Genomic DNA, 24111 nt, shown 5'->3' with positions numbered 1-24111 from the left:
CTTTCGACCTGTCCGTTCCCACCTGTGGCAATCTGCAAATGCATGATGCCCTCTTCAGCACAATAATCACTGAAAGCTTTCGAAGCGAATGCTGAGCTGGTCAGTTACAATCCGGTACAGACTCCCAAAAGTCTTCTGCTGAAGTTTCAACTTCTCTAAGGTGTCCTCTGCTGACGTAGACTTAACCGGATACAACCAGGTGAATTTCGTGAACGCATCTACAACAGTTATATGCTGGTAATTCTTATTTGTTGAAGGTAAGGGACCTATGAAATCAACGTGATAAGTTCCTAGTGGTGCATCTGCTTTTGGGATTGGGTTCAAAAACCCTTCCGTTTTCCCACATTTTTTGTTTGCCAATATGCATGGAACACAACTGCGAATAACTCTTTCTGTCAGCTTGCTCAAGTTAGGAATATGGAACTCTTGCTTCAGAACCTCTTCCGTCCTAGATGTGGAAAAGTGGCCCTTTTCATGAGCTAATTTTGTCAGCTCCATCTGCATGTCTTTTGAACCACAATGATTTCACGACCATTCATAAACTTGTAGAGAATGTCATTCCTTACAAAGTATTCTTCAGATTCACTGTCAGTAAGCAGTGTTCTAAGGGCACAAATCTGTTCATCTTCTAATTGGGCATTCTTCAGTTTTGCCGTCAAGGTGTCATTCCCAACTATCATGACTGGGTGTCTACTTAAGGCGTTGACATGCTGCATCCTCTGATCGGGTCTATGAGTGATTTCATAGTCAAATTCTTCCAGAAGAAGAACCCATCTAGCGATTCTTGTAACAAGATCTTTCTTGTCCATGGTCTTCTGAAATGCTGAACAGTCTGTGACAATTTTGAATCTATTACCCAACAGATATACTCGGAACTTCTTCAAGGCTTCAATAATTGCTAGTACTTCTAACTCATAGCTACTGTACTTTTCTTCAGTGGGACTTGTTTTTTCCGACATGTAGTAAACTGGATGTAAGCTTCCGTCATCAGCTTGTAGTAATACTGCACCGTAACCATGTTTGCTGGCATCTGTATACAACTCTATTCTCCGCCCTTGTTGAAAAATACTTAGCACTGGACTTTCGGTTAGTGATGTTTTGAGCTTATTGAATGCTTCTTCTTGTTCGGGACCAAAATCAAATATATGGTCTTTTCTCAACAAATCACTTAGTGGTTTGGCAATCTTGGCGTATCCTGGGATAAACTTTCTGAAATATCCCGCAAGTCCTAAAAAACTCTGCGTTTGCTTCATGCTCGTTGGGACAGGAAATTTTTTCACTGCTAGTGTCTTTTCCCGGAGACGGGCGTATCGACCCATTTTCTACGATATGTCCAAGGAACTCTACCTGTCATTTCAAAAATTGACATTTTTTAAATTTGATCTCGAGGCCATATTTTGACGCCACTCTTAGAACAGTTTCTAACTTATATAAGCCATCCCTTTCATCAGCCGAGGCGATGATCAAGTCATCCATATAAATAATAACAATACCTTTGTTCATGAGGTCCCTGAAAATGCTGAAAACATACCACTGAAAGACACTTGAGCTGGTGCTTAACCCAAATGGGACCTTATTAAACTCAAACTGACTGTCGGGAACCACGAAGGAAGTGTACTTTCTGCAGTCTTCATCAACATCTACGTGGAAAACCCTGTTTTTAAGATCTAGTGTGGTGTACAATTTTGCACCCTGCAACTTATCTAAAACATCTTCTATCAACAGCAGAGGAAACCTGTCTTTGACGAGCTTCCTGTTCAATTTTCTGTAATCAACACACAACCTAGTCGTGTTGTCCTTTTTCTTCACCAATACCACTGGGCTGGCATAGTCAGAAGAACTTGGTCTGATAATTCCTTCTTCTAGCCATTCATGGATTTGCTTGTCCACTGCTTCTCTCTCAGGAAATGATAGGCGTCGAGCTCTCTGATACACATTGAGAATAATTCGCATTGAGACATTTGTTTTTTCAGTCTTTTCTGGCTTTTAAGACAAAACAGTCTTTCTTAGCTTCTCTCTCACTTCTCTATCACAAATGTGACCCAGTTGATCTTGATCCAATTCAGATATCTGCATGAGCCAATGTCCTCTCTCCTCTTTACGGAAAGTGACTTCACTTTCGTCGAAGTGCAATGAAGCCTGTTTTCAGATTCCAACTCCAATCAACACCTGAAAGTTCAGCTGTGTTGTGGGTACAACATGCCACATAAGGGTAAAGCTATTTCCGTCCAACTCAATTTCCTGTTCAAAGGATCCTTTAGTCCACACCTGTCCCACCCCGATTCCAGATAGTAGTATGGGCTTACGCATCAATTCCGGAACGCCAACAGCTCGTCTGTATCATCATCATCATCATCATCATTTGGCGTCCCATAGGGGAAGAGCTTAGGCAAATTTTGCCCATTGCTCTAGCACCAAGTGGTTCAACATGAGTTGTAGGTCATGTAAGAATGAAGAAAGATATTATTCTGTGGAAATACCCAGAGTTTGGTGACTGCTCCGGGGACGAGAGTTATGGTGTCTATTACCACATTGTATTGGGTCTCTGTATGGGACATTAAGGAGAACCGCAACCAGTAAAGCCATGTCAGAGAATTTGAGGCTGCTCCTGTCTGCTGTGCCCTTTTAGAAAAGGAGCAGTGAAGGTCTCAGGGATATGGCTGAGAACTCAACATGAGGTTATTAAATAGTAATGCATGAAAGTTCAAGTTAAAGCAGAATTGAAACTCACCATGAATTTAGGTGTTTAGTGTAATTTAGAAAATTTACCAAGTTGTAAATGCTGGGAGCATTCACAACTTCACTTAGAGTCACCTGATGATCACCGAAGTAGTTCCTTCTCGGGATGGAGAAGGCGGGACATCGTCCCACATAGTGGAGTGGAGTTTCGTCTTCTTCTCCACACGCAGGACAAATAGGTGAATCTGTATAACTACAGTTGTGTAGGTGTTTCGCTAGGTTAGCATGACCAGTGATGATCTGTATAACCTGTCGAATTTGTTTCCTGTTCAATGAGATAAGTTTTTTAGCAATATTCGGATGGGTTCCCAAGGCCAGCTTGGCATGTCTGCAGTCCTGCCTTGAGTTCCATTGCCGCATGTGTTTGTCTTCTATCCATTGTTTGACATCTCCTATGATGGTTGACATCGAAACAGGATAGAAAGGTTCAGGACCAGATAGCTTCATGTTCGCTGCCTCTTTGGCTATCTGGTCTGCAAGCTCATTTCCCTGGAAATTTACGTGACCAGGAACCCAGTAAAGGTTGATGTTGCTGCCAAGTTATTCAGCATGTCAGTGCAGTATTTTACACACAGTTGAAACTTGAGGAAGTTGTCAAGAGCCAATAGTGCTGCTTGGCTGTCAGAGAAGATAACAATTTGTTTGCCATGACACCCTTTGGTAATCAGACTTTCAGCCAGTATGGTTATTGCTAATACTTCAGCTTGAAAGACTGTCGACGTTTTGCCTAGATACAAATGTATCTTATGGTAGTCGTGATCCACTCCAAAGATGCGGAAAATTGCTCCAGCCCCAGTATCAGTAATCCTAGAGCCATCGGTGTAACATTCAATAACTCCTGTTGAGATGCTATCAATTATGTGGGCAACTTCATTTCTCCTGAGTATGTGGATAGTGAAGCATTTAGTAAAATTTTTTGTTTTGGAACAGGAGTCTTTCGGTATTAGTAGAGAGGGGATCTCCACTTTTCCCAGTAGACAGCTGCCAAGGTGATTGTTGAAAGAAGGTTTGTATCCCATATAAGGTCGATTGCACCATGTACCATTTCTTTCCATCCTATACATAGTTTTAAACGCTTCTCCTTGTAGGTACCATCTCAGAGGTGGTATCTTAAGAGTAGTTTCAAGGGCGATGGAGGGAGAGCTGGGTAAGGCTCCCGTGATAAGAATGCAAGCTAGTCTTTGCACTTTTTGCAAGACAGTTTCATAAGAGGTCTTTGATAACACCTGGTGCCATACCACACAACCATAGCTCAGCATTGGGCGTGCTATGGCAGTATAAATCCACTGAGTGGTTTTAGGGTTTAAACCCCAGGCTTTACCAATAATTCTTTTGCACAGCATAAGTATATTAGTGGCCCGTTTAGCTCGTTGATGAATATGGGATTTCCAGGAGAGCTTAGAATCCAAGTGACATCCAAGGTATTTCACTCTGTCACATATGGTTAATTCTTGTCCCTTGAGGGTTAAGTTTCCAATTTCCCATTTTCTGTTCCATGTGAAAATCACAATTCTGGTTTTTTCCGTGGAAAATGTTAGTTGGTGTTTGTCACCCCATCTGCTGACAGAGTTTAAAATTTGTTGAGCAAGAATCCTCATTGTGGATAAATCATGCCCTTGAATGAGCACGACTAAGTCATCTGCATATGCCTGTGTATACCCTGGTCCTTTCATTAGATCAGAGATCAGGGAGCTGAAGACCATGTTCCATAGAAAGGGAGAAAGGATTCCTCCTTGCGGACATCCTCTTCTGATAGCTCTTTCAGCTTGGGCATCAAGAACATGAGCAGTGATTGTTCGGTTCCTGAGCATATGATCAATCCATCTAGTTAACATAGGTGGAATGTTAAAATCTATTAGTGCCTTACATACAGAGTCAAAAGTAACGTTGTCAAAGGCTCCAACGATGTCCAGAAAAATACCAACAGCAAATTGTCCATTGATAATTGTGTTTTCAATTCTCCAAATCAGTTGATGAAGAGCAGAGTCAGTGGAAAACCCTGTATTAAAACCATGCTGGTTCACATTAATCTTACCCATTAAGAGAGGAATCTCTTGAAGATGCCAGAGTATCAGTTTTTCCAGTAACTTTAACTGGAAAGAAGATAATGTAATCATTCTGAAGGATGATGATTTATAATAGGTGTCTTTTCCTGGTTTTGGTAGGAAGACACCTCTGGAGCTCTTCCATACTTTTGGTATGTATCCCAAAACTAGGCTGGCTTTGAAGAGGCGAATCAGCTCAATGCCTATAACTTTCCATCCTTTTTGTAAAAAGATAGGATATATTCCATCTGTGCCTGGTGACTTGAAGGGAGAAAATCCCCTCAAGGCTTCGGTACATTTGTCATATTCAACTATCATGTTGGCTATTGAGGTGTCTACTGGTTCCAGGATGGGCGTAGCCTGTACACCACAGTCTGGTTCCGTTGGTCCACCTAGGTGATAGTCCAGAAGACATTCCAGCGTCTCCACTGGGCTGGCAGTATAGTTACCATAGCTCGTCTGTATACATCCTCACGCAACAGGCATACTGCACTGCCCGTGTCGACGAGTGCATAAACTGTCAAATTTTTGAATTTCATCTGTTTAGTAGGAACCTCTCCAACTTCGGTACTATCACTGTGTTTGGTAATGTGAGTATCTGACGTTTTCTGCCTCTCACTGTCCTTGTTGAATGATGTTGAGTAATTGTTGTTCTTGAATAACTCGGGACACTGGAACTTCAAGTGGCCCACGTTACCACACCCATAACATCTCATCTGACTATTGTTCTTCTCGGTTTGTCTATTTCCAAACTTCCATCCCCCTCCTGCTTTATTCTTGCCGTCCTTGATTTTGCAGAATTTATCCTGGAAATTTTGGAATGTTGGTTTCGGGAATTTTTGTCGTTTCCACTCACCAGCATGTGATGTTTTGACAGGTCTCTTAACACTTTCGTAATCATCAAGCTTTTCTGACAGTTCGGTAGGAGACACAAAATTACTCCATTCGTCTAAATGATAATCTCGGAAATCAACTGGGCTTTTTAATTTGATCCGTGATGATCAAATCCCTTAACTGATCGAATGTTGTTACTTTTAAAGCGGACGTCCAGCCATCAAAATATGCTCATAATTCGTGATGAAAATCTCGCCAAGTACTGGTCTGCTTCTTCTGATGTGAGACAAACAGCTGACGAAAGAAACTTTTCTGCCGTAGATTTGAATCTTTTTATCAACAGTTCTTTTACGAGGTCGTAATTCTCCATATTCTCCTCGGGCTCTCGTGCCATCAGTTGGTTTATTTCACGAGGTAATAGTCCTAGAAGATGAGTGACCCATTCCTCCTTTGGTAGTGATACCCGGCGAGCTTTCCGCTCAAAGAGCACTAGGTAGAGAGTTATATCATCACCCATATCGAATCTTTGCATCAGGTTTTTGAACTCTCTGCCTGGATTTCTAGTGTTTTCAAACTGATTCATTCCACTTGATCGGGATTCAACCTCGATTTTCAGTTTCTCTATTTCCAGTCTCATGCGTTGTTCTTCCATTGCGTCTCTCCTGTGTTGCTCTTCATCTTTCCTCCGCTGCTCTTCCTTTCTTTCACCTATGATAGTTTTTAGCAACTCTTTGCAAAACTCCTCGTTATATTCTTCACTTTCCAGAATGGCGTTTATGAGATCTACGATTTTGAAATTAGGGGGGCGTGTCCAACCCTAATTCACTCGCGAGCACCTTCAAGTCCTCTATGATGCCCTGTGCCAAATAAGCCATGGCGACCTCTTGTAAACGTGTAAAAGGGCGTAAATGACACTGCAATGTACTTTCGGTCAGAAACACTTTTTTTTTTCACGGGCACGAAACACTTATCGCGATCCACATTTATCACGGACGCTCACTTTTCGAGTCTTGGCAACCCACATATATAGGTCAGCTACTACAACCTTGCTTGGAGAGTTCCACGGCTGTGTCAACAAAATATCTGCACGCTTCAAAATTGTTCTTGCCAACAGAAATTTTTGAGTTTCCTCATAGTGAATATCACAAATTTATCCCATAGAGCCTCGTCCAAAAAATTGCTAAGAACACACGGTGTAAGCCATTTCAATTCAACCAAATACTCAGTGATGCACCATCATTCTGATCTCGCCTGGGAAATTTGAATCTTTCTGCTATCATAATTGGTGCAGGTCAAGAATGGTCTTGCAACAATTTAAGGAGCTCTTCATACTAGCAGTCCTTGGGTAGACAATACATTAGCAAGTTTCAAAGCAGTTAATAGGTCTTGGTACCCAGCATGGATGTAAGCACAGGCACACATATATCCTCTTCAATTTCATTAGCTAATAAATAGTGTCCCAGTCTTTCGATGTACAACTTGAAATTTTCATTACTCATCATAAACCAAAAATTGCCTAACTAGGCCTGATTTCGACATAGTAACTATGGTATGATCTATTTTTTTTCAGCATGTACAATGTTTGAGTTATTTACCTTTACCACAACACTGCCTCATCACCATTATTATAAATAGAGCCTCAGAACTAGTCTAATACTGATAATAACAAATAATTTAATAGTCTTTAAGTTGGAATTGTCTCTCAGACTTGTCTTTCAGAATCATGCATAATTTGGATGAATCTGGTGAAAGACACTATGAAAAGGAATTATGCGTGTCTGTTAGAAAGTCCTTGTAGGTAAACTTTGGGTCTAATTTCTGTGTAAAGCCCCATATGTATAATGTAACCTTTTTCTCATTTGTGTGTACACCAATCTCATTGTTAATCCATTATTAAATGACAACAGCTGCTACAAACAGCACTTATATTGCATTTACTAGAACGCTGCCACTTCATTGCTTGAGTATTTTATAATGCAACTTGTGCTTGTCTAGCTGTTCTATCACACTCTAATGTTTGTACCGCAAATTTCGAAATATATTAATGTGTCTTTAATGCACTTATGAGTAATTACGTTACCATCCCCAAAGCATAATATGCTGCAAACTGTTTGGGAAGAACATCAACCAATTACTCTGTAAAATCTCATTAAAAAAAATAGAGTGGGGGAGATTGCTCATAAATAACACATGCCTTATAGCTTTTATTTGGCTTTTAAACACATAAACACAGCTTCGCTTCATTTTATTTTTGGAAATTTTATTCATTTCTTTTACCTTTTGAAATTTATTACTTTTGATATGCTGTTTGAAATAAAATTAAAAATTTTTGTTGAAACTTTGTTTTGCTTTTATTAAGGGTATATGAAAAAGAAAAACTTGAAGAAAGACATAATAAAATAATGGAAAATGAAGATGGCATTGTAGATTCAGATGATGAATATGTGGAGTTTGATGAGTTCAAAGTTCCTGCATCATTATGGAACAGGCTGTACAGGTAGGTGACTAATCAATGATTACTGCTTGATAATGATTAAAATTTTAAAATGTTTTTAACATGTTATGTGAAATACTATCTGCATGTAGTTAAAAAAATGTAGTGATGTCCCGATCTATGTCATTTATACGTATAACACATCATCTTGAGGAAGCAAAGGTGTCTACACATCATTGCCAGATACTAGAACAGCACAAGTTTAAAAAATGTATTAATTGCTAGATTCAAAAAAGTTTGTAATTTAAATAAAAACAGTCATAGGAAATAGTATTTTCTTGTGTGATAGTTTTCAGACTGAAGGGTAAACACTATGATACATACCAAGGCATGAGCAAATCTATTTGCTCGGTATTCAAAGGAGTATGTAAAAATTCTTGCGAGCATGTACTTTTTTTAATCTCGTACCCAACACAGGCACATATAAAAAAGAACTAAAACACTTTAGTGTTTTGGTTATCAACAGCAATGCAAGTATTCAGCATCTCTTCCTTGCGACATTTGAAATGTCAAAAAATTACTAAAGACTAATTTTTATGTTACTGAAATTACCACAAAACCAGGATGTCATTTTGTGACTGACCACAATAACTGTATGAATGTGTAATAAGGCAAATATGGGTTTTTACTAGAGGAGGGGGGGGGCAGTAAAATATATGAATGACATATAAAATAAGCACGATATTTGTATATTTTTTCTAATTGAAATATATTTACATAACCAGTTGAGTCATTCAAGTATTATGTCAGCATCAATGGGGGGAGGGGTTCCAGATGTGCTGACTTTTGAAGATGGGGAGGGGGGTGTTGGAATGATGCTTAAGTCATCAACCACCCTTTATAAAAATGTGAAATATTCTTAATCACATCGTACTCTGTTCGCCAAAAATGAGAAAAACCTTTCGCTAGTTTGTGGACACAACTGATATTCTCCCCTATTGGTAAGTTCCCTACAGAGTCAGTTTAGTGATCTCTAAATGTTTCGCAGATCCAAGTGATCTTAAAATGCGTTTGGACTGCTTAAGTGCTCTGGAACTGTACCATGCATCACTCAAGTGATCCGTAATTATGGCGCAGATCACTTAAGTGATCTGTGATTGTGCCACAGGCCACCTAATTCTCTGGAATAGTCCCTGGGTCACAAGCGATCTGTAAATGTGTTGCTTAGCTCATTTTTTACAAATTTAGGTTTGAGGTGGATGGGCCACATCAGATAACACCCAGGGCCACGGTTTAGCATATATGGCTTAGAGGGTGGGTCACAATGAATTTCTTAAAAATAAATTTTGAGTTCTTCCCCTTCAAATAGCATTGAAATTGATTATAATAAGGCAAAGGCATTTTCTTTCAAAATTTTCATTTTAAATAAACTATTTTTTTTGCATTAAAACGTTTTTGATTGTCTGGGAGCCCAAGCCCCCTCTCCTCCCCCATCCGCGTAGTCTCTGATCCCACCAATTAGCGTTAAAAGGTGGGGCATTGCTGATGAAATTTTGCTGACAAGCGAGAGGAGGTCAGTGTTTTGCTGACGGGGAGAGGGTCAAAAATAGCTAAATATTTGCAGACGAATACTTGAATGGCCCCTTCAGAAAAAGAAGACTTGGGGAAAGACTTCCTAGACACACTCTGTAATAAGGTTTGTTGACAGTAGCTCCTTAATAACAATTAGGAGCTATTAGTTAATATTTAATTTTCATCTGGACTGGATGTCCTAATTTTCATTTAGGACTTTATTAGGAAGCAGGGGTGGATTGTGCATTAATACATTTTAGTGTATTTTATCTTTAGGGCCCTTAATACTTTACGGTCTGGTGCTACTATGTCCCTCACACCTGCCCAAGTCTAGTCCTAAAATGTAAATTGGTTATGATTCCATGAGCAAAACAACATTTTATGAGGATCAACATTAATAGTTCAAAAATTGATAAATTTGTCCCTGTGTGTGTGCATCCAGTGGGATGTCCTAACAGGGCAGGAGCTTGGTAAGATAAAAAATTCTGACTAGGTTATATGAATCACATCACAATGAAAACAAAATTTTTGAAAAAAATTTGCAAAGGAGGGAAGAGAAATTATTGAGACACTAAAATAGATGTATATTAACCCCCCCCCCCTCTCTTTTTGCGGACATCTGTGGGACAAAAAAATTGTCTACAAAATAGGGGGTGACCACATCAAAAGGGGTTCCCGTTGAAATGGTAAAATACAGCATTAACAATAATTGAAATGGTTCTTTGTTTGCAAATGAACAAAATTCTGACAGTGTAAGATGTGTTTGAAGTCATGAAAGTACATAATTATTGCAGAGATATATAATGAAAATTACAAAAGAATGATTGCACAGCAAAAATGGCAATGCCGCCTTTGTTTACAAACACGTACGTTTCAGATCTCTCTATTTTTTGCAAATATTAGACAAATTTTAACAAGATATTGCATGATAGGGATTATTTTTGAAAAATGTAAGTACCAAATGCATGAAAATTATAAAATTTACGTAAATTTATCAAAATATATAATGTAAACATAAAAAGCACATGTAACAAATTGACATAACAAAAGAACAAACATAGTGACATCTGTGAGTCAAAAAGTGAAACACACAATTAAAAAAAAAAAATCAGGGAATATAGAATGTGAGAACTGTAGAGGTACCATTATAGACGAGTCTGATGTTTTTCAATGCAAAAAATGTGCTTTGATGCTACACCTTGTTTGTGTAGGAACAAGCGAGAGTGCTTTCAGAAGAATGGCTAAAATAAAAAAGATGCTTATTTATGTCCCAAGTGTGAAAGTGTTAATGCTAAGGAAATCGAAAAAATGAAAACAGGCTTTGATGACAAACTTGATGAACTGGACAAAATCATTGAGAAATTTCGACAGGAGATGAAAAATGATTTTACTGTGGCAATCGAAAAACTGGCAATAAAACTAGAGGAGCTGAACAAAGAAACAGTTGATATAACAAAGGCAATCATTTTAATTCACAGTGTGTTGAAGATCTCTGGAAAAAGGTATGTGAAATGAAATCATACATTGAATGTAATCATAAGGAAATTAAATCAGAAAATCGAAACCAGCGGAAAAGAAGTGAAGGAGCTCAAAATTAGAATAAATGACAGAAAACGAGCAGGAAAAACAACATTGAAATAAATGGAGTTCCAGAGATACCTTCAGAGAATATCATAGAAATTGTGAATGCAATAAAGCAAGAAATAGGGATACAAAAAAACACAGAAATAGAGAACTTGCATAGAGTACCCACAAGAAATAAAAATAAAAACAAACCTATAATAATAAGTTTTGCAAGTGAGCACTCAAAAAAACTGGATACAAAAAGCAGTCTCAAGAACTGACAGCTAATACAATAAACCCCATCTTAGCATCCAATGGAATATATATAAATGAACATCTTTCACAGGAGAGCAAACGCTTGATTTTTCCTGGCCAGAGAGTTTAAAAAGAGCAACTACTTCAGGTATGCTTGGGCAAAAGATGAACATTTTTCCTCCGGAGACTTTGTGTGTGTGTGTGCGCGTGCGTGCGTGCGTGAGAGAGATACGCTAGAATTATAAGAATAAGGGATGTGGAAGACCTCAAAAAGCGTAGTCGATTTGTCGTGCCTAAATTCGATGCAGTGCCAATTCATCGCAGTACAAGTTTGTTGCAGTGTCATTTTGTCTAGGTACAAATTTGTAGCAGCTCCAATTCATCACAGTACAGGTTTGTCGCAGTGTCAATTTGTCGTGGTACAAATTTTTCTGTAACTAACATGACAACCTGGGATTTCTTAAAATCTCAATGTTCATCTAATCTTGTTTAGGCCCCAGGGTTCGTTGGCTACCGGAAACCACCCGAGGCTTCCGCTGGTGATCCGGTTTGGGCCAGTTAGTCAGTTAGTTTGCTTAGTCTGACAGCCGCGGGGGGGGGGGGGGTTCCCCTAGCCGTCGGACGAGAACGGGGCCATAGGTCGGGCTGCCAATGTCCCATATAAATTCCGGTTTACATCCATGTCCAAGATCCCAATAGCTTGTCTATAGTTTGTTTCAGGTTAACTTTGCAGTGGAGAGAAAGGTAGAGAGTGTATCCTTCGCCGCAAAATATAGTTCCCATACATCGGAGGTTTATAATGATCATTTATATAGAATATTTCAAATTTTTTTATGATTTTGAAAAAGATACTGAAAAAATACCGTTTTGAGCCAATGTATATTCGTTTAAAATTTTTAAATTAGAAAAATATTGGTTACCATTATCAAAAATCCATGGCGAGCTCAAGAACATTTTGGCGCAATTTCCAAGAAATTTTCCCCGCCAATATTACTATCGTGCTTTTTTTTTTTTGATTGCACAGTTATATATATATATATTATATCGTCAGTTTGTTGAATTTTTTCCGATATAATTTTTCATTCAGTTTTGCATGTAGTTATAGGCCTACACACCCAGACGAATATTCAATCAGGTTCTTTTTTTCTCCCGAAAATAACCTCCAACGAATTCAGATATTCACTCATAGATTACAGGAAGTGTCCCTCTTTCACGACAGTGCCGATACCATTGTGAGAGGCTCTCTTTATGGGGGTAGGTTACGGTTCCGGACCCCCCTTTTTTTATATCTATTTCTTGCCGTGTTCGTAGGATAGGGGTGGTTTCTGAATTCCAATAGCTGATAGCGGAAGGTGTTGACATAAGTAATGTCTCTTGCACCCACACCAACTTCCTCCCCCACAGCAGAGACTGTTCCTCCAGATGCCCCTTCAGTGTCTCTCCAGATAAATATAAATAAGCAAGAGAAAGACCCACAATGGTTTAGGCTTGCAGTGTTTTTTTTTCTTCTGTGACAGTTGTATCTTTCTTTTCACCAGAGATAGAAACACGCTAAAACGTTCTCCGTTCTTTTTAGCAATAATGCATAAAGCACGTTATTGAAAAAGAAGAGGAATTTTGGATTGCAGGTGGCTTGATGGAGCAACAACAATTAATAAGTAATAGAGAATCAGATAGTTCTACAACGTCAAGTGAGGATTCCATAGAATGGGAATCTGTGAAAAATGACTAAAACTGTAGTGATAATAAGTGGCATCGACGTATACCGTGCGTTTGGGTGGGTGAGCGACGGAAATTTCGGCAAGAAAAGTGAGTAAAAGAATTCTAAATTTTTCCATATCATTTTTATTATTATTTGGGGCTATTCCCAAATTCAAACGTGAAAACCGGGTTAATAGGAGTTACTAAGATACTTTTCAATAAAAAAAAAAATTTCAAAAACCGCCCTTTAATTTCTGAAAGTATCGACAATGATTTTTTTTTTTCATTAGCTAATTTTTTGTTACTAACTGATTGCAATTTTTTCTACTAGCATTACGTTACACGTAAAAAATATTTTTTTCTGCGCGATTGGCGAGAATCAGCCATACCTTACAGAGGCAGCGCATCGATACATAGGTTAAGAGGCTTTCGTTGTCATAGCAACGAGTGATGTGGTTCCCTCGTAGCTTCCTCTTCACTGCAAAGTTAACCTGAAACAAACCATAGTTACCTTCTCTTTCCCTCTGGGGGGATTCCCGTGGCTCGTCGGTGGGAACCGCGTCGAGTCGTCGTCAAACTCAATGTTTAATTAATTGTGCAATATAATGTAAATGTTCAGCAAAGTGTTATATAAATGTGCAATATATTTTACCTCCATGCCATCGGTGGCTTCTAGGACCATCTCACGGTCTATGATGTCATGAGCTTATATAATGCGCAATAGGCCTAAGAGTTGTAGATCCTGGCCAGATCTCCAATTTGTTATGTTTGGTTGCCAGATTCAGTATTATAATTTTTACAATATTTCCTTTTCTTTCATAAAGTTATGTAAATTAGACGCAAGCTCACCTTCGACTTTGTGATTGGTTCTTTCATGAAGCATTGTGGGAACGCTCCTGTATAAAAACCAGATAGATCTGCACAAACAGCTACTTCAGACTAACTTCCTGTCTTCATCAATAAGGCGTCACGTCCTGTTGAGGTGTGAGCCAGATCATCTCTCAAAACAATGAGTTAAAATTGGAAAGGTGTGCCTTTGGCACCTCACCCGTCTCATCGCCTGATTTCTTGTGATAATCCAATGTCGTCATGATCCCGTCGCCTGTGGATTGGTTAATGGCCAGACCGGCTACCCTTGGACGTTCGCCTCCAATTTCCTACGCAGTGGCTGAGCTGTTGCCTCAACGTGTGTTTCGAGACATCAAACCCGTCCAAACCTGGGGTCAGGGAGGCTTCTGCCGTGAAGTTGACATTTTGCAGCCTCTTGATGAGAACTAATATGGGAATATTTGGATATGGGGGTGAGATCGTTCAGTTTTATTGTTTCGTTGTAATATTGAGAGAAAAGGTTAAATGTGATAATTGTTTGTTAAAATGTTATACTAATAGTTAACTGTTAATTGAATAAATATTTATAGTTTAATTAAAGTATTGTTTCATTCATTATTGTCATCCATCCAATGGTTACTGGGTAAAAATGATAGAGAACCGGGAAATGCAAGATAAACGTTGCATAACATGGCCTTGTTGGCACTCGCTTGACCTTTACTCCTTGTGTAATGGTAGTGCATATGTTATGTTTTATTATTCAGTTTGTGTTATGTCTATCTTATGCTTTATGTTTATAATAAGTATTTTCTGTCAACTAAACAAACTTTTGTTACTTCTGGACTTGCCTCCGATGTTGATGGGGGCGCAAGTGTGTTACTCCTCATTTGCATGCTTAGTGATTTGAGAGCTATATAATCACGTCTGTGGTTCAAATCAGTCTTCAGTCTCATGAAGCGCTATATTCACAAATCAACCAAACAACTCGTCTGGTCCGATGTTCCCGTGAGTTGCTCTCCAAGAATGCTGTTCTGAAGGATGTCTAATACTCGTTCTCGATCTTAATAGATTTGCAGATCTTGCCGACTGCAATCTGGTGTTTACTGGCTCAGTCAATAGCATCTGATACTGTCTCCTCGTATGATGCTGAAATCCGTAATCTGATGCTATCTGTTTGGCGTGATATCCGCCATCAGACTCCACCGCTTGATCACCAAATTCCACGTGTAGCTCTGCTGATGTCCGCTGTCTGATGATGCCTCCTCGTCAACGCCCTGGGTTCGTTGAGATATCCGTCATCTGGATTCCATTGCTTGATAGCAGAATTCCCTTTGTGGTTCTGCCGATGTTTGTGATCTGATACCACCTCCTTGTCAACGGCCTGGGTTCGTCACCATATCCATCATCTGATTTCTACCCCTTGATCGCCGAAGCCCACGTGTGGTTCAGCAGATGTCCATGATCTGATTTCGCCGCCTTGAGTTCATCGCCGAACTTTATGTGGGACTCAACTGACATCTGTGGTCAAGCATAGTTTCTTGACGACCATAGTCGAGTGTCACTTCCATCCCAGCCTCTTCATCATAAGTATACTTTGCAATTTTCCTGCTAGTGAAGGGTTTTTCCTTGATTTAATGTCTTGACTAAATGTATGTCCTAATTTGTAATAATAGAAATAAATAGTTCGAAACTGTTATGTTCACTGGCAGTTAGAGACATACGTTGCATGTCGTTGCTTCAATTTGTCACGATACAAATTTGTTGCAGCTCCAATTCATAGCTGTACAAATTTGTTGTAACGTCAATTTGTATATTACAGCACAGAATTAATTTGTCGAACCGTCGATTCTTCACTGTGTATGTTCTACGCGAGCTTGTATGTAGGTTTTTGTCTTATACGTGAAATAATAAACATGAACAAAAAAGTGTACACGCAGTTAACTGAAAATAATTATTTTTTGCCAATGCAGAAAGGTCATCAAAATTAAAATTACAATATCAATTACATTTAAAAATTTAACTGCATATAAAAATTTAATTATATTTTCAGTTACAAAAATTTGGAGGCTCATATATCATCAGGCCCCAGTTTCTGGCGCCTATGGTTGGAGTGTTTGAATATCATTTCAGTGTGACAAGACAAAGTGATTTGAAATGTACATTGCATTGCAAAAAATAATTTGAAAATGAGACTTTTTGCAGCTGTTACACATAAAACTTAGATACATTGTTAATACATTACATTAAAAAATTCCTTAAGGATATATTCTCTGCATGGATACATTTAATAGTGAATTACGGAAATCGTGCTGGGGGAGGGGGGGGGCACATTGATCACAATTTATCATCTCTATGTGCACACCCAACGCCCCTCGCTGCAAGAAATGGAAATCCCTACAGAAAGCAGAAAGCGCTGCCTGTACGAATGGAAACTAAATTTTCAATATTTATTTGATCCCAATTTATTATCTTATGTACGTTCCAATGTCCCTCGATGACTTCAATGAATACTTTCCCTCATTTATTAAAAATTAAAACAGAGATGGGAAGGGGAAACATTTCTAATAAATGAGAAAAAAAATTAGTTCTGTTTTTTACGCCTAAAGCAACTACCCTATTTATAAGATCACGACAAACATATGAATTTTAAAGCATTTCATATTTGTTGCAATGAATTGACATAGCGACGAAATGACTTCGCGACAAATTTTTACCACAACGCATTGATGCTGCGACGAATTGTCCTATGACAAGTTTAGCATGGCGAATTCACCTAGACCCCCCTCAAAAAGTTCAGTGCTGATGAACAATGAAAATTATATAATAGACTTGTTCCAACAACAACCTACTCTGGAGGTATATATGATGTATTTTTTTTTAACTATTCCTTAAAAAGCAGCAAGAACATTAATATGCTCATCTTGAATATACAAATTTTAAAATCCAATTTTGGTAATTTTGTGGTATTCTTGAGGTTGTTACCTCAACATATAGATATTATATGCCTGACAGAAATATGGTTAAAGGAAGATGAATTATTCAATTATGGAATTGTTAATTATGATCGTTTAAATGATTATCAAACATATTTTAATTGTAGAACATATAACAAATCGGATGGGAGGGTCATTATGTACATTAATAAATCATTCAAAACCCTCAAAAAATCTTGCAATTTCATAACTACTGAAGGCTTGTGTATTAACCTGCCAGATTGTGATATCAAGATACTTATTACTATACAGATCTCACACATATACTATTTCACAGTTCAATGAGGAGTTGACTGCCTTTATCTCAAAAACAAAAAAAACCATGTTAATCACTGGGGACTTTAACATTAATTTCCTACCTCATTATATATTATTCTCTAATGTATTATCTTGACATAATGGCTGTAAAGGCCCTTTTACACATACAATCTTCCCTGCACACCCGGAGCAGGATGTTCTTGCGCGAAGGATTGGAGGGCGGTTAGGAATGCAGCGTTCAAGAGCGTGTTGTTAAAAGAAAGAGACATTCTTGCGCACACTCTTTCCTGCACAAAAGAAGCCCCCTGTTCAGAATTGTGTGTGTAAAGGGAAGCGTGTGACGAAATTTATGCGCTTTTGCGTGGCGTGTGGACTTTAGGGGAAGCACAACACTCCACGTTCCTGGCCAAAGTTTTTTGCCTATTGGCAGATCGAATTCGGCTGATGTTTACGCAGAAAAAATAGATTTCAAAAGCTTATTATTACTACGTGGATTATTCATTTTTAAAAATAATGTTGATAGTTATTAATTGAACTTACTGTTGTAGTGCATCATAGTCTGTATAAATGGTGTACCCTTTTCATGCTGCTTCTTATGCATATAGTTCTTTTTGTAGTGCATCTTAATTCTTGTACAGACCTGCCAACTCTCCCGATTTAGGCGAGAGACTCCGGTTTTTTCATCCTTCCTCCCGCTCTCCGGATTTTGGCAGAAAATTAGATTTTACGCGAACTTTCACGTTGTCGTAGCATCAATAATTACCGTCGTCGTTAGGGAAAACACCTATAAAGAACAGTCGTAGTCATTTCCATCGAGCAGCCATAAAAAAAGTCTCTGTGACCGCATTTAAGCAACTGACAAAGACGCGACTTTGTTTTCGTAGCATTTATCGGCAATCATTAATCAGGGGCATGACCTTGGTTGCCGAAATTCCTGTATAATAGTTATTGTATTCCATTAACAGCCGCGCTGTAAACATGTTTTTTCGTCCGCAGCTTTGTAATTTGGATTTTTTTTTTAATTGTTTCTTCCGATTAAACATCTTCAGAAAGAAAATATAAAACTTTAAGCTATATACAGCTAAATATAAAGCTTTTAAGAATTCATATACCCAAGATTATCAATCACTGATACCATCCACGAAAGGAAACACATACTTTATGAACAGTATGTAGATGTGATTTCTCTATTCTGCATGGAAAGACTGGCATGGAATTATATTCTTAGGGGCAATGCTGAACCTGCCGTGGGGAGGAGGGATATAGCTTTTTCCTAATTTATTAAAAAAAAAAATTTCGAAATTTTTTTTTATGAACGAGTCTATGAGTGTCGGGGGGGGGGGGTACCCTCCCTCAGGAGAATTTATGGATTTCAAAAGTTGGCACGTCTGCTTGTAGCTGGCGCACCCTGCTTAAGGTGTGCAAACTTTGCTTGAAGTTTAGTTTTTTACTTCTACTGCTCACATGTAAAGATGCTGTTGTACTCCTAGTTAATTATACAGTGATAAATTGTTATTGTTTTTAATATGTTATATATTCTGACTACATTCAGCATCAGGATAATTGGTGACCTTCACGCCTCTGATTTCAAACATTGTGGTTAATTTTTTCTGTGTCAACTTGGATCTGTTTACAATTCGCTTTCGTGCCCTGTGCTTTTCGATCGTGCGTTCTCTAAAGGTGGATATATTCTAACTTTCTAGTCTCTTTTGGATACTTGTAAAGCCTACAGGATGCTACTCAATCGCTGTGATTAACTTACGTTCCTAAAATACGAGGTGAGAAATAAACTTTCCACTCTTGATTTGTCGCTTGTTTGTTTTTCCGGCCTACATACTTGGTATCCATCGTGGCTCAGCCTATTGCATCAGCCGAAATTTCACGGGTAACCTTTCCAGCCCCTTTGTTCTAGGAAGCAAATCCAGAAATTTGGTTTCTTCAAATAGAATCACAATTCAAAATGGTAGGCATAATCGCCGATGAAACTAAATTTCATTCCGTTGTAGGAGCTCTTGATTGTAAAGTTGTGAATTATGTTTCTAATATCGTTCGCAATCCTCCTCAGCAGCACATGTACAAGTGTCTCAAAACTCGCGTGCTCGAACAATTTGAACAATCAGAATCCACCAAATTGCTTATGTTACTCCAGGAGCTTCAACTAGGAGACAAACGTCCGTCCCAGTTTTTGCATGAAATGCAAATATTAGCTGTAGGTAAAATGGAAAGTGACATTTTGAAAAATCTCTGGATGCAAAGATTACCTTTGCACTCCCAACAAATATTACAAGGTTCTAGTGAACTGTTAATTGGGTTAGCGAAAATAGCTGAAAAAATCTGAGATTTCTCATGTGTCATCTAATACTTCAGCTGTGTCTTGCACTTCAGAGCTTGATGATTTGAAAAACGAAATTGCTTCGCTACGGCAATCATTTGAAAGGCTTTTGCGATACTCTAGACAATCTCGTAACCAAAATAAATTCGGTGATACTCTGCAAAATGGAAGGATTTGCTGGTATCATGAGCAGTTTGGGGGAAAAAGCTCGCAAATGCATTGCTCTATGTCAGTTTCAGGAAAACTAATGAGCTCATCTGTTTTGGCGACAGCTGACGAAAGCCAGAAAGCCTTTTCCACAGTCGCCTATTTGTCATTGACGTTAATACATGTTTCTGATTTCTAATTGACACTGCCACATCAATAAGTTGTTTTCCAAAACGCTTGACTAACTTGACAAAACCTCATAAACTCTATGCTGCAAACGGATCTCAAATTCAGACTTTTGGCAACAAAAATTTAGTTTTAAATCTTGGATTATAGAGAGACTATCCTTTCGTTTTCAGAGTGGCAGAGGTTTTGCACTCCATTATTGGAGCTGACTTTTTGGAAAGATGTGGTTCTCTTATAGATGTTGATAATTCTCATTTAATTGATAGCTAAACATCACTATCGTTCTATGGTTTAGAATCCCAAAATGCCTGTTTTGATTTAACGCCGATATCTAGTGATTCTTCATACCACTGCCTATTAGTCAAATTTCCTCAGCTTACTAGCTCAGTTTTAAATGCAGTTCCAAAGAAACACTCTGTCACGCACTTCATTGAAACTACAGAACCACCAGTTTTCGCAAAAGCTAGAAGATTGTCTTCTGAAAAACTGCAGCAGTTAAAAAACAGTTCAATGAACTTTTGCAACAAGGGGTAATTTGGCCCTCAAAAGCCCTTGGTCGAGTCCCATCCATCTTGTCCCCCAAAAAAACAATGAATGGGGAATTTGTAGGGATGTCCATGGACTCAATGTGATAACCATCCCAGATAGATCCCCTCTTCCAAATATACAGAACTTTTCCATCAACTTGAGTGGTAAAAAGGTTTTTTTTCAAAAATAGATTTAATAAAGGCATATCACCAAATATCGATCAATCCTGAAGACATTTCCAAAACCGCCATAATTATGTCCATTGGGCTGTACGAATATGTTTATATGTGCTTCGGCCTGAAAAATGCAGCTAAAACGTTTCAGCGTTTTATTGACAAAGCGTTTCGTGACTTGGATTGCTATTATGCATATCTCAATAATTTGTTAATTGCTTCCATTGACGAAAAATCTCATGAAGCTGATTTTAAATGCACCTTTCAAAGACTAAATGACTATGGTATCATGATCAATCCATCTAAATGTGTATTTGGTCAATGCCAGATTAATTTTCTGGGATTTCTTGTATCTCCTGAGGGTATTTCACCTTTGCCAGATCGAGTACAAATATTGCTCGTTTATCCATTGCCGTCCACAGTGGCTGAATTGAAGCTCTTTTTTGGCAATTGTAAATTTCTATCAGATTTCTTAAAGATGCTGCCAGAGTGCAAGCTCCTTTACATGCATTAGCAAAAAGCAAGATCAAAAAAGACAAAACTGAAATAGCTTGGTTCGAGTAGGCCAAATCCGCTTTTCTGTCATGCAAGCAATCAATTGCCAACGCTGCCCTTCTGGCACATCCTTCTTTTGAACGCAAAATTGTTTTTGACTGCTGATGCTTCTGATACTTCACTAGGTGCAGTCCTTCAACAGCAATTAGACAGCACAACCCAACCGTTGTCATTTTATTCACGTAAGCTCAGTTCAACTGAAAAGAAGTACAGCACATATGACAGAGAGCTCTTGGCAATATTTTCAGCTGTTAAACATTTCAAGCATATTTTATAGGGACGCACCTTTGTAATTTTCACTGATCATCGTCCTCTCACGTATCCTTTCAAACAACGTAATGATAAATGCTCTCCCCGGCAACTTAGGCATCTCGAATATATCAGCCAGTTTTCGACAGATTTATGATATTTGTGCCTGGGGATAGTAACGTCATTGCTGATGCTTTCTCAGGAATTTGTGAAATTCACACTCCTTGTGCAATCGATTATGCAGAATTGGCATGGGCAGATGGCGATGAATTGAATACCTTGCTTCAAATTGAAACTGGCTTCAGCTAAAACGCCTTGATATCTCTGGTGTTAAAGTCTACTGCGATGTGTCCACTAACGATATATGCCTGTATGTTCCCGTTTCAATGCAACATCTAGCATTTAACTCTGCATAATCTGTCCCATCCTGGGGTAAAAGCTACTCTAGGTATGGTACGCAAACAATTTATTTGGAAATCGATTGCAAAAGACTGCAAAAATTGGTGTCGTACTTTCATCGCTTGCCAGAAGTCGGAGGTTGTCAAACATACCGTCTCCTTTAGGCTTTTCCCAGGTTCCTGATTCTCGCTTTGCACATGTCCACCTGGACATTGTAGGACCCTTGCTTCCATCTAAAGGATACACGTATCTCTTGACATGCATTGATCAATACACACGATAGCCCGAAGCGATTCCAATGTCTAACCAAACCGCTGAAACTACATCGGAGACATTCTTTTTTACTTGGGTATGTTGGTTTGGCTTGCCAGAGAAATTGACCACTGATCAAAAGATTATCAGTTTGAAAGCTAAATTTTGTGTTCAAAAACAATAATTGTTTAAAGCGGAAAACAAACAGAACTTCTGCAAGAATCAAACATGAATTGAAAGTCCCAAAAACAAATAAACATCTTTTTAAAAAATGTTTCTAGTTTACTACTCCAAAAATAGCGAATTCATTTCAATTGACACCTCATAATCGTAACAATAAATATGACGCTTTCATGTATGCAAAAAGCATACAAAATTATGAAAATATATTTTAAGATTGTTTTCATAGAATACAATATAAATAATGACATCAATGGAAAATATATTGGGATAATTTAATCACAGTGTTGAAACAGACATTTTTCACGATGTCATGGTACAAAAAAAAGAAGGGGTGTGTGTGTGTGTATGTATGAGCATGTATGTATTTATGTGTGTATATATGAATAGTATTGTGAAACGAAAAGGTATATTTATTCCATAGACTCATTATTTATACAAGAAATATTGTAATTCAACAACTTCAGATCTCATAATTCAAATTTTTAGAGTGCATAAATTTTTGAAATATTCATATCTTATTACACAATATTTATTAACATAATGTACGGTACTTGGAAAATGGTGGCAAAATATAATAATTTAATCCATAGGACTGCTTGGAAGGACGTTATGTCCCTTGGGGTCCAATATGACTATTGTGTTCATTTGTTGTCTTTCTATGTGGTTTTTGTTCTGTCTTTTATATGTATTTTGTGTTTGTTTTCGTAAATTTTAAAAAGAAGTTCATATACTGAATTTACATCTTTTTGAAAAAACAGATCAATGTTTAGTGAGTATTTGAACTTATCCTTAGCATCCTTATTTTAAGACAAGGGTGCTCAGCCATTTTTGGGGAGTGTGGGCCAATTCATTGTTTTAGAAAATTATCCTGGCATACTTGATTAATCTGGAAATGTGTGCGAGCCACTTGAGTCATTTGGTAATGCGCTGCTAGTCTGGGCGCAACTAGGGGGAGCAGATGGGTCCTATGCCCCTGGTGCTAGACTTGAGGGGTGCAAATTTCATTCTGAAACCTCTCCTTCAACATTACAAGGGAACGTCAAAATGTGCACTTGCCCTGAGTGACCAAGCATCTAGTTGCGGCCTTGCTGTTAGTTACTTGGATGATCTGAAAGCGTGCAGCAGGCCACTTGAGTGGGTTGGAAATGTGTCAAAGCCACTAAAATGATCTGGAAATGTGTCAAGAGCGCTGCTAAAATTATCTATAAAAATGCAGGAGGGCCGCTCTTGTTGAAAAATATCCCTGCTTCATTAAATTAAAATTCTGAAATATTTTTAAAAGAGCAGTAATAAGTAAAAAATGATCTGATGAAGAGGAGGAAATAGCAGTCATTCTGAGGGTTCATTACTCTGGAAGTGTTTTCCACTTGTCCAAATTAGCCATATTTTGGAACTTAAAACTACAGAATAGCGTGAATTATTATTAAATACAAATGTCAATAGCATTGTATATTTATATCACTTTATACATTTCATTTTTCATTTCATTCCGTGCACCGCCCAGGCTCTATCGACCATTGTCAATTTTAGCCATTGCCCGGATGAGGGGCTGGGCGATGTCGGGTGCTTTATTATGCATATAAAATATAAAATACATGAACATTGAATATAAAAACACATTATTAAAAAAAAAAAAAAAATGTATATACAGATTTAAATATTTCTATTATACAATTTATTCCGATGAGCTGTTCTGACGTCCTTTCCAGCTTTATTGAGCCCGAGCCCCCTGTTCCTCTCTGTGGCCAAGCGCCAGGTCCTGGACCCATGTCTTCCCTCGTTGGCTTGTTGGCTAGTGTGAGCCCTTCGTGTCACATTGGTCCAACCAGGTGCCAGGTCCTTCAGCATGAGGGGAGGGGGTTGTTCGATTATTCAAAAGCTCCTC

At 38.3% G+C, this 24111-nt stretch overlaps 1 protein-coding gene across 1 annotated transcript in view; it reads left to right on the top strand.

The window, feature by feature from the left end:
* Positions 1-24111, top strand: part of LOC149083293 (DNA excision repair protein ERCC-6-like) — a 435993-nt gene that overhangs the window by 68353 nt on the left and 343529 nt on the right. The window contains exon 8 of the mRNA XM_089236536.1: positions 7978-8115. Coding sequence (XP_089092662.1) covers positions 7978-8115 — 138 coding nt within the window. The remainder of the gene's footprint in view (positions 1-7977; positions 8116-24111) is intronic.

Source organism: Pholcus phalangioides, unplaced genomic scaffold (genome assembly GCF_987345545.1).
Source record: "Pholcus phalangioides strain wild (caught in Gottingen) unplaced genomic scaffold, Ppha-v1.0 ptg000009l_1, whole genome shotgun sequence".
In the NCBI taxonomy this organism is placed as follows: Eukaryota; Metazoa; Arthropoda; class Arachnida; order Araneae; family Pholcidae; genus Pholcus; species Pholcus phalangioides.
The sequence above is the reverse complement of the archived record's forward strand: the minus strand, read 5'-3'. Positions and strand labels throughout refer to the sequence as shown.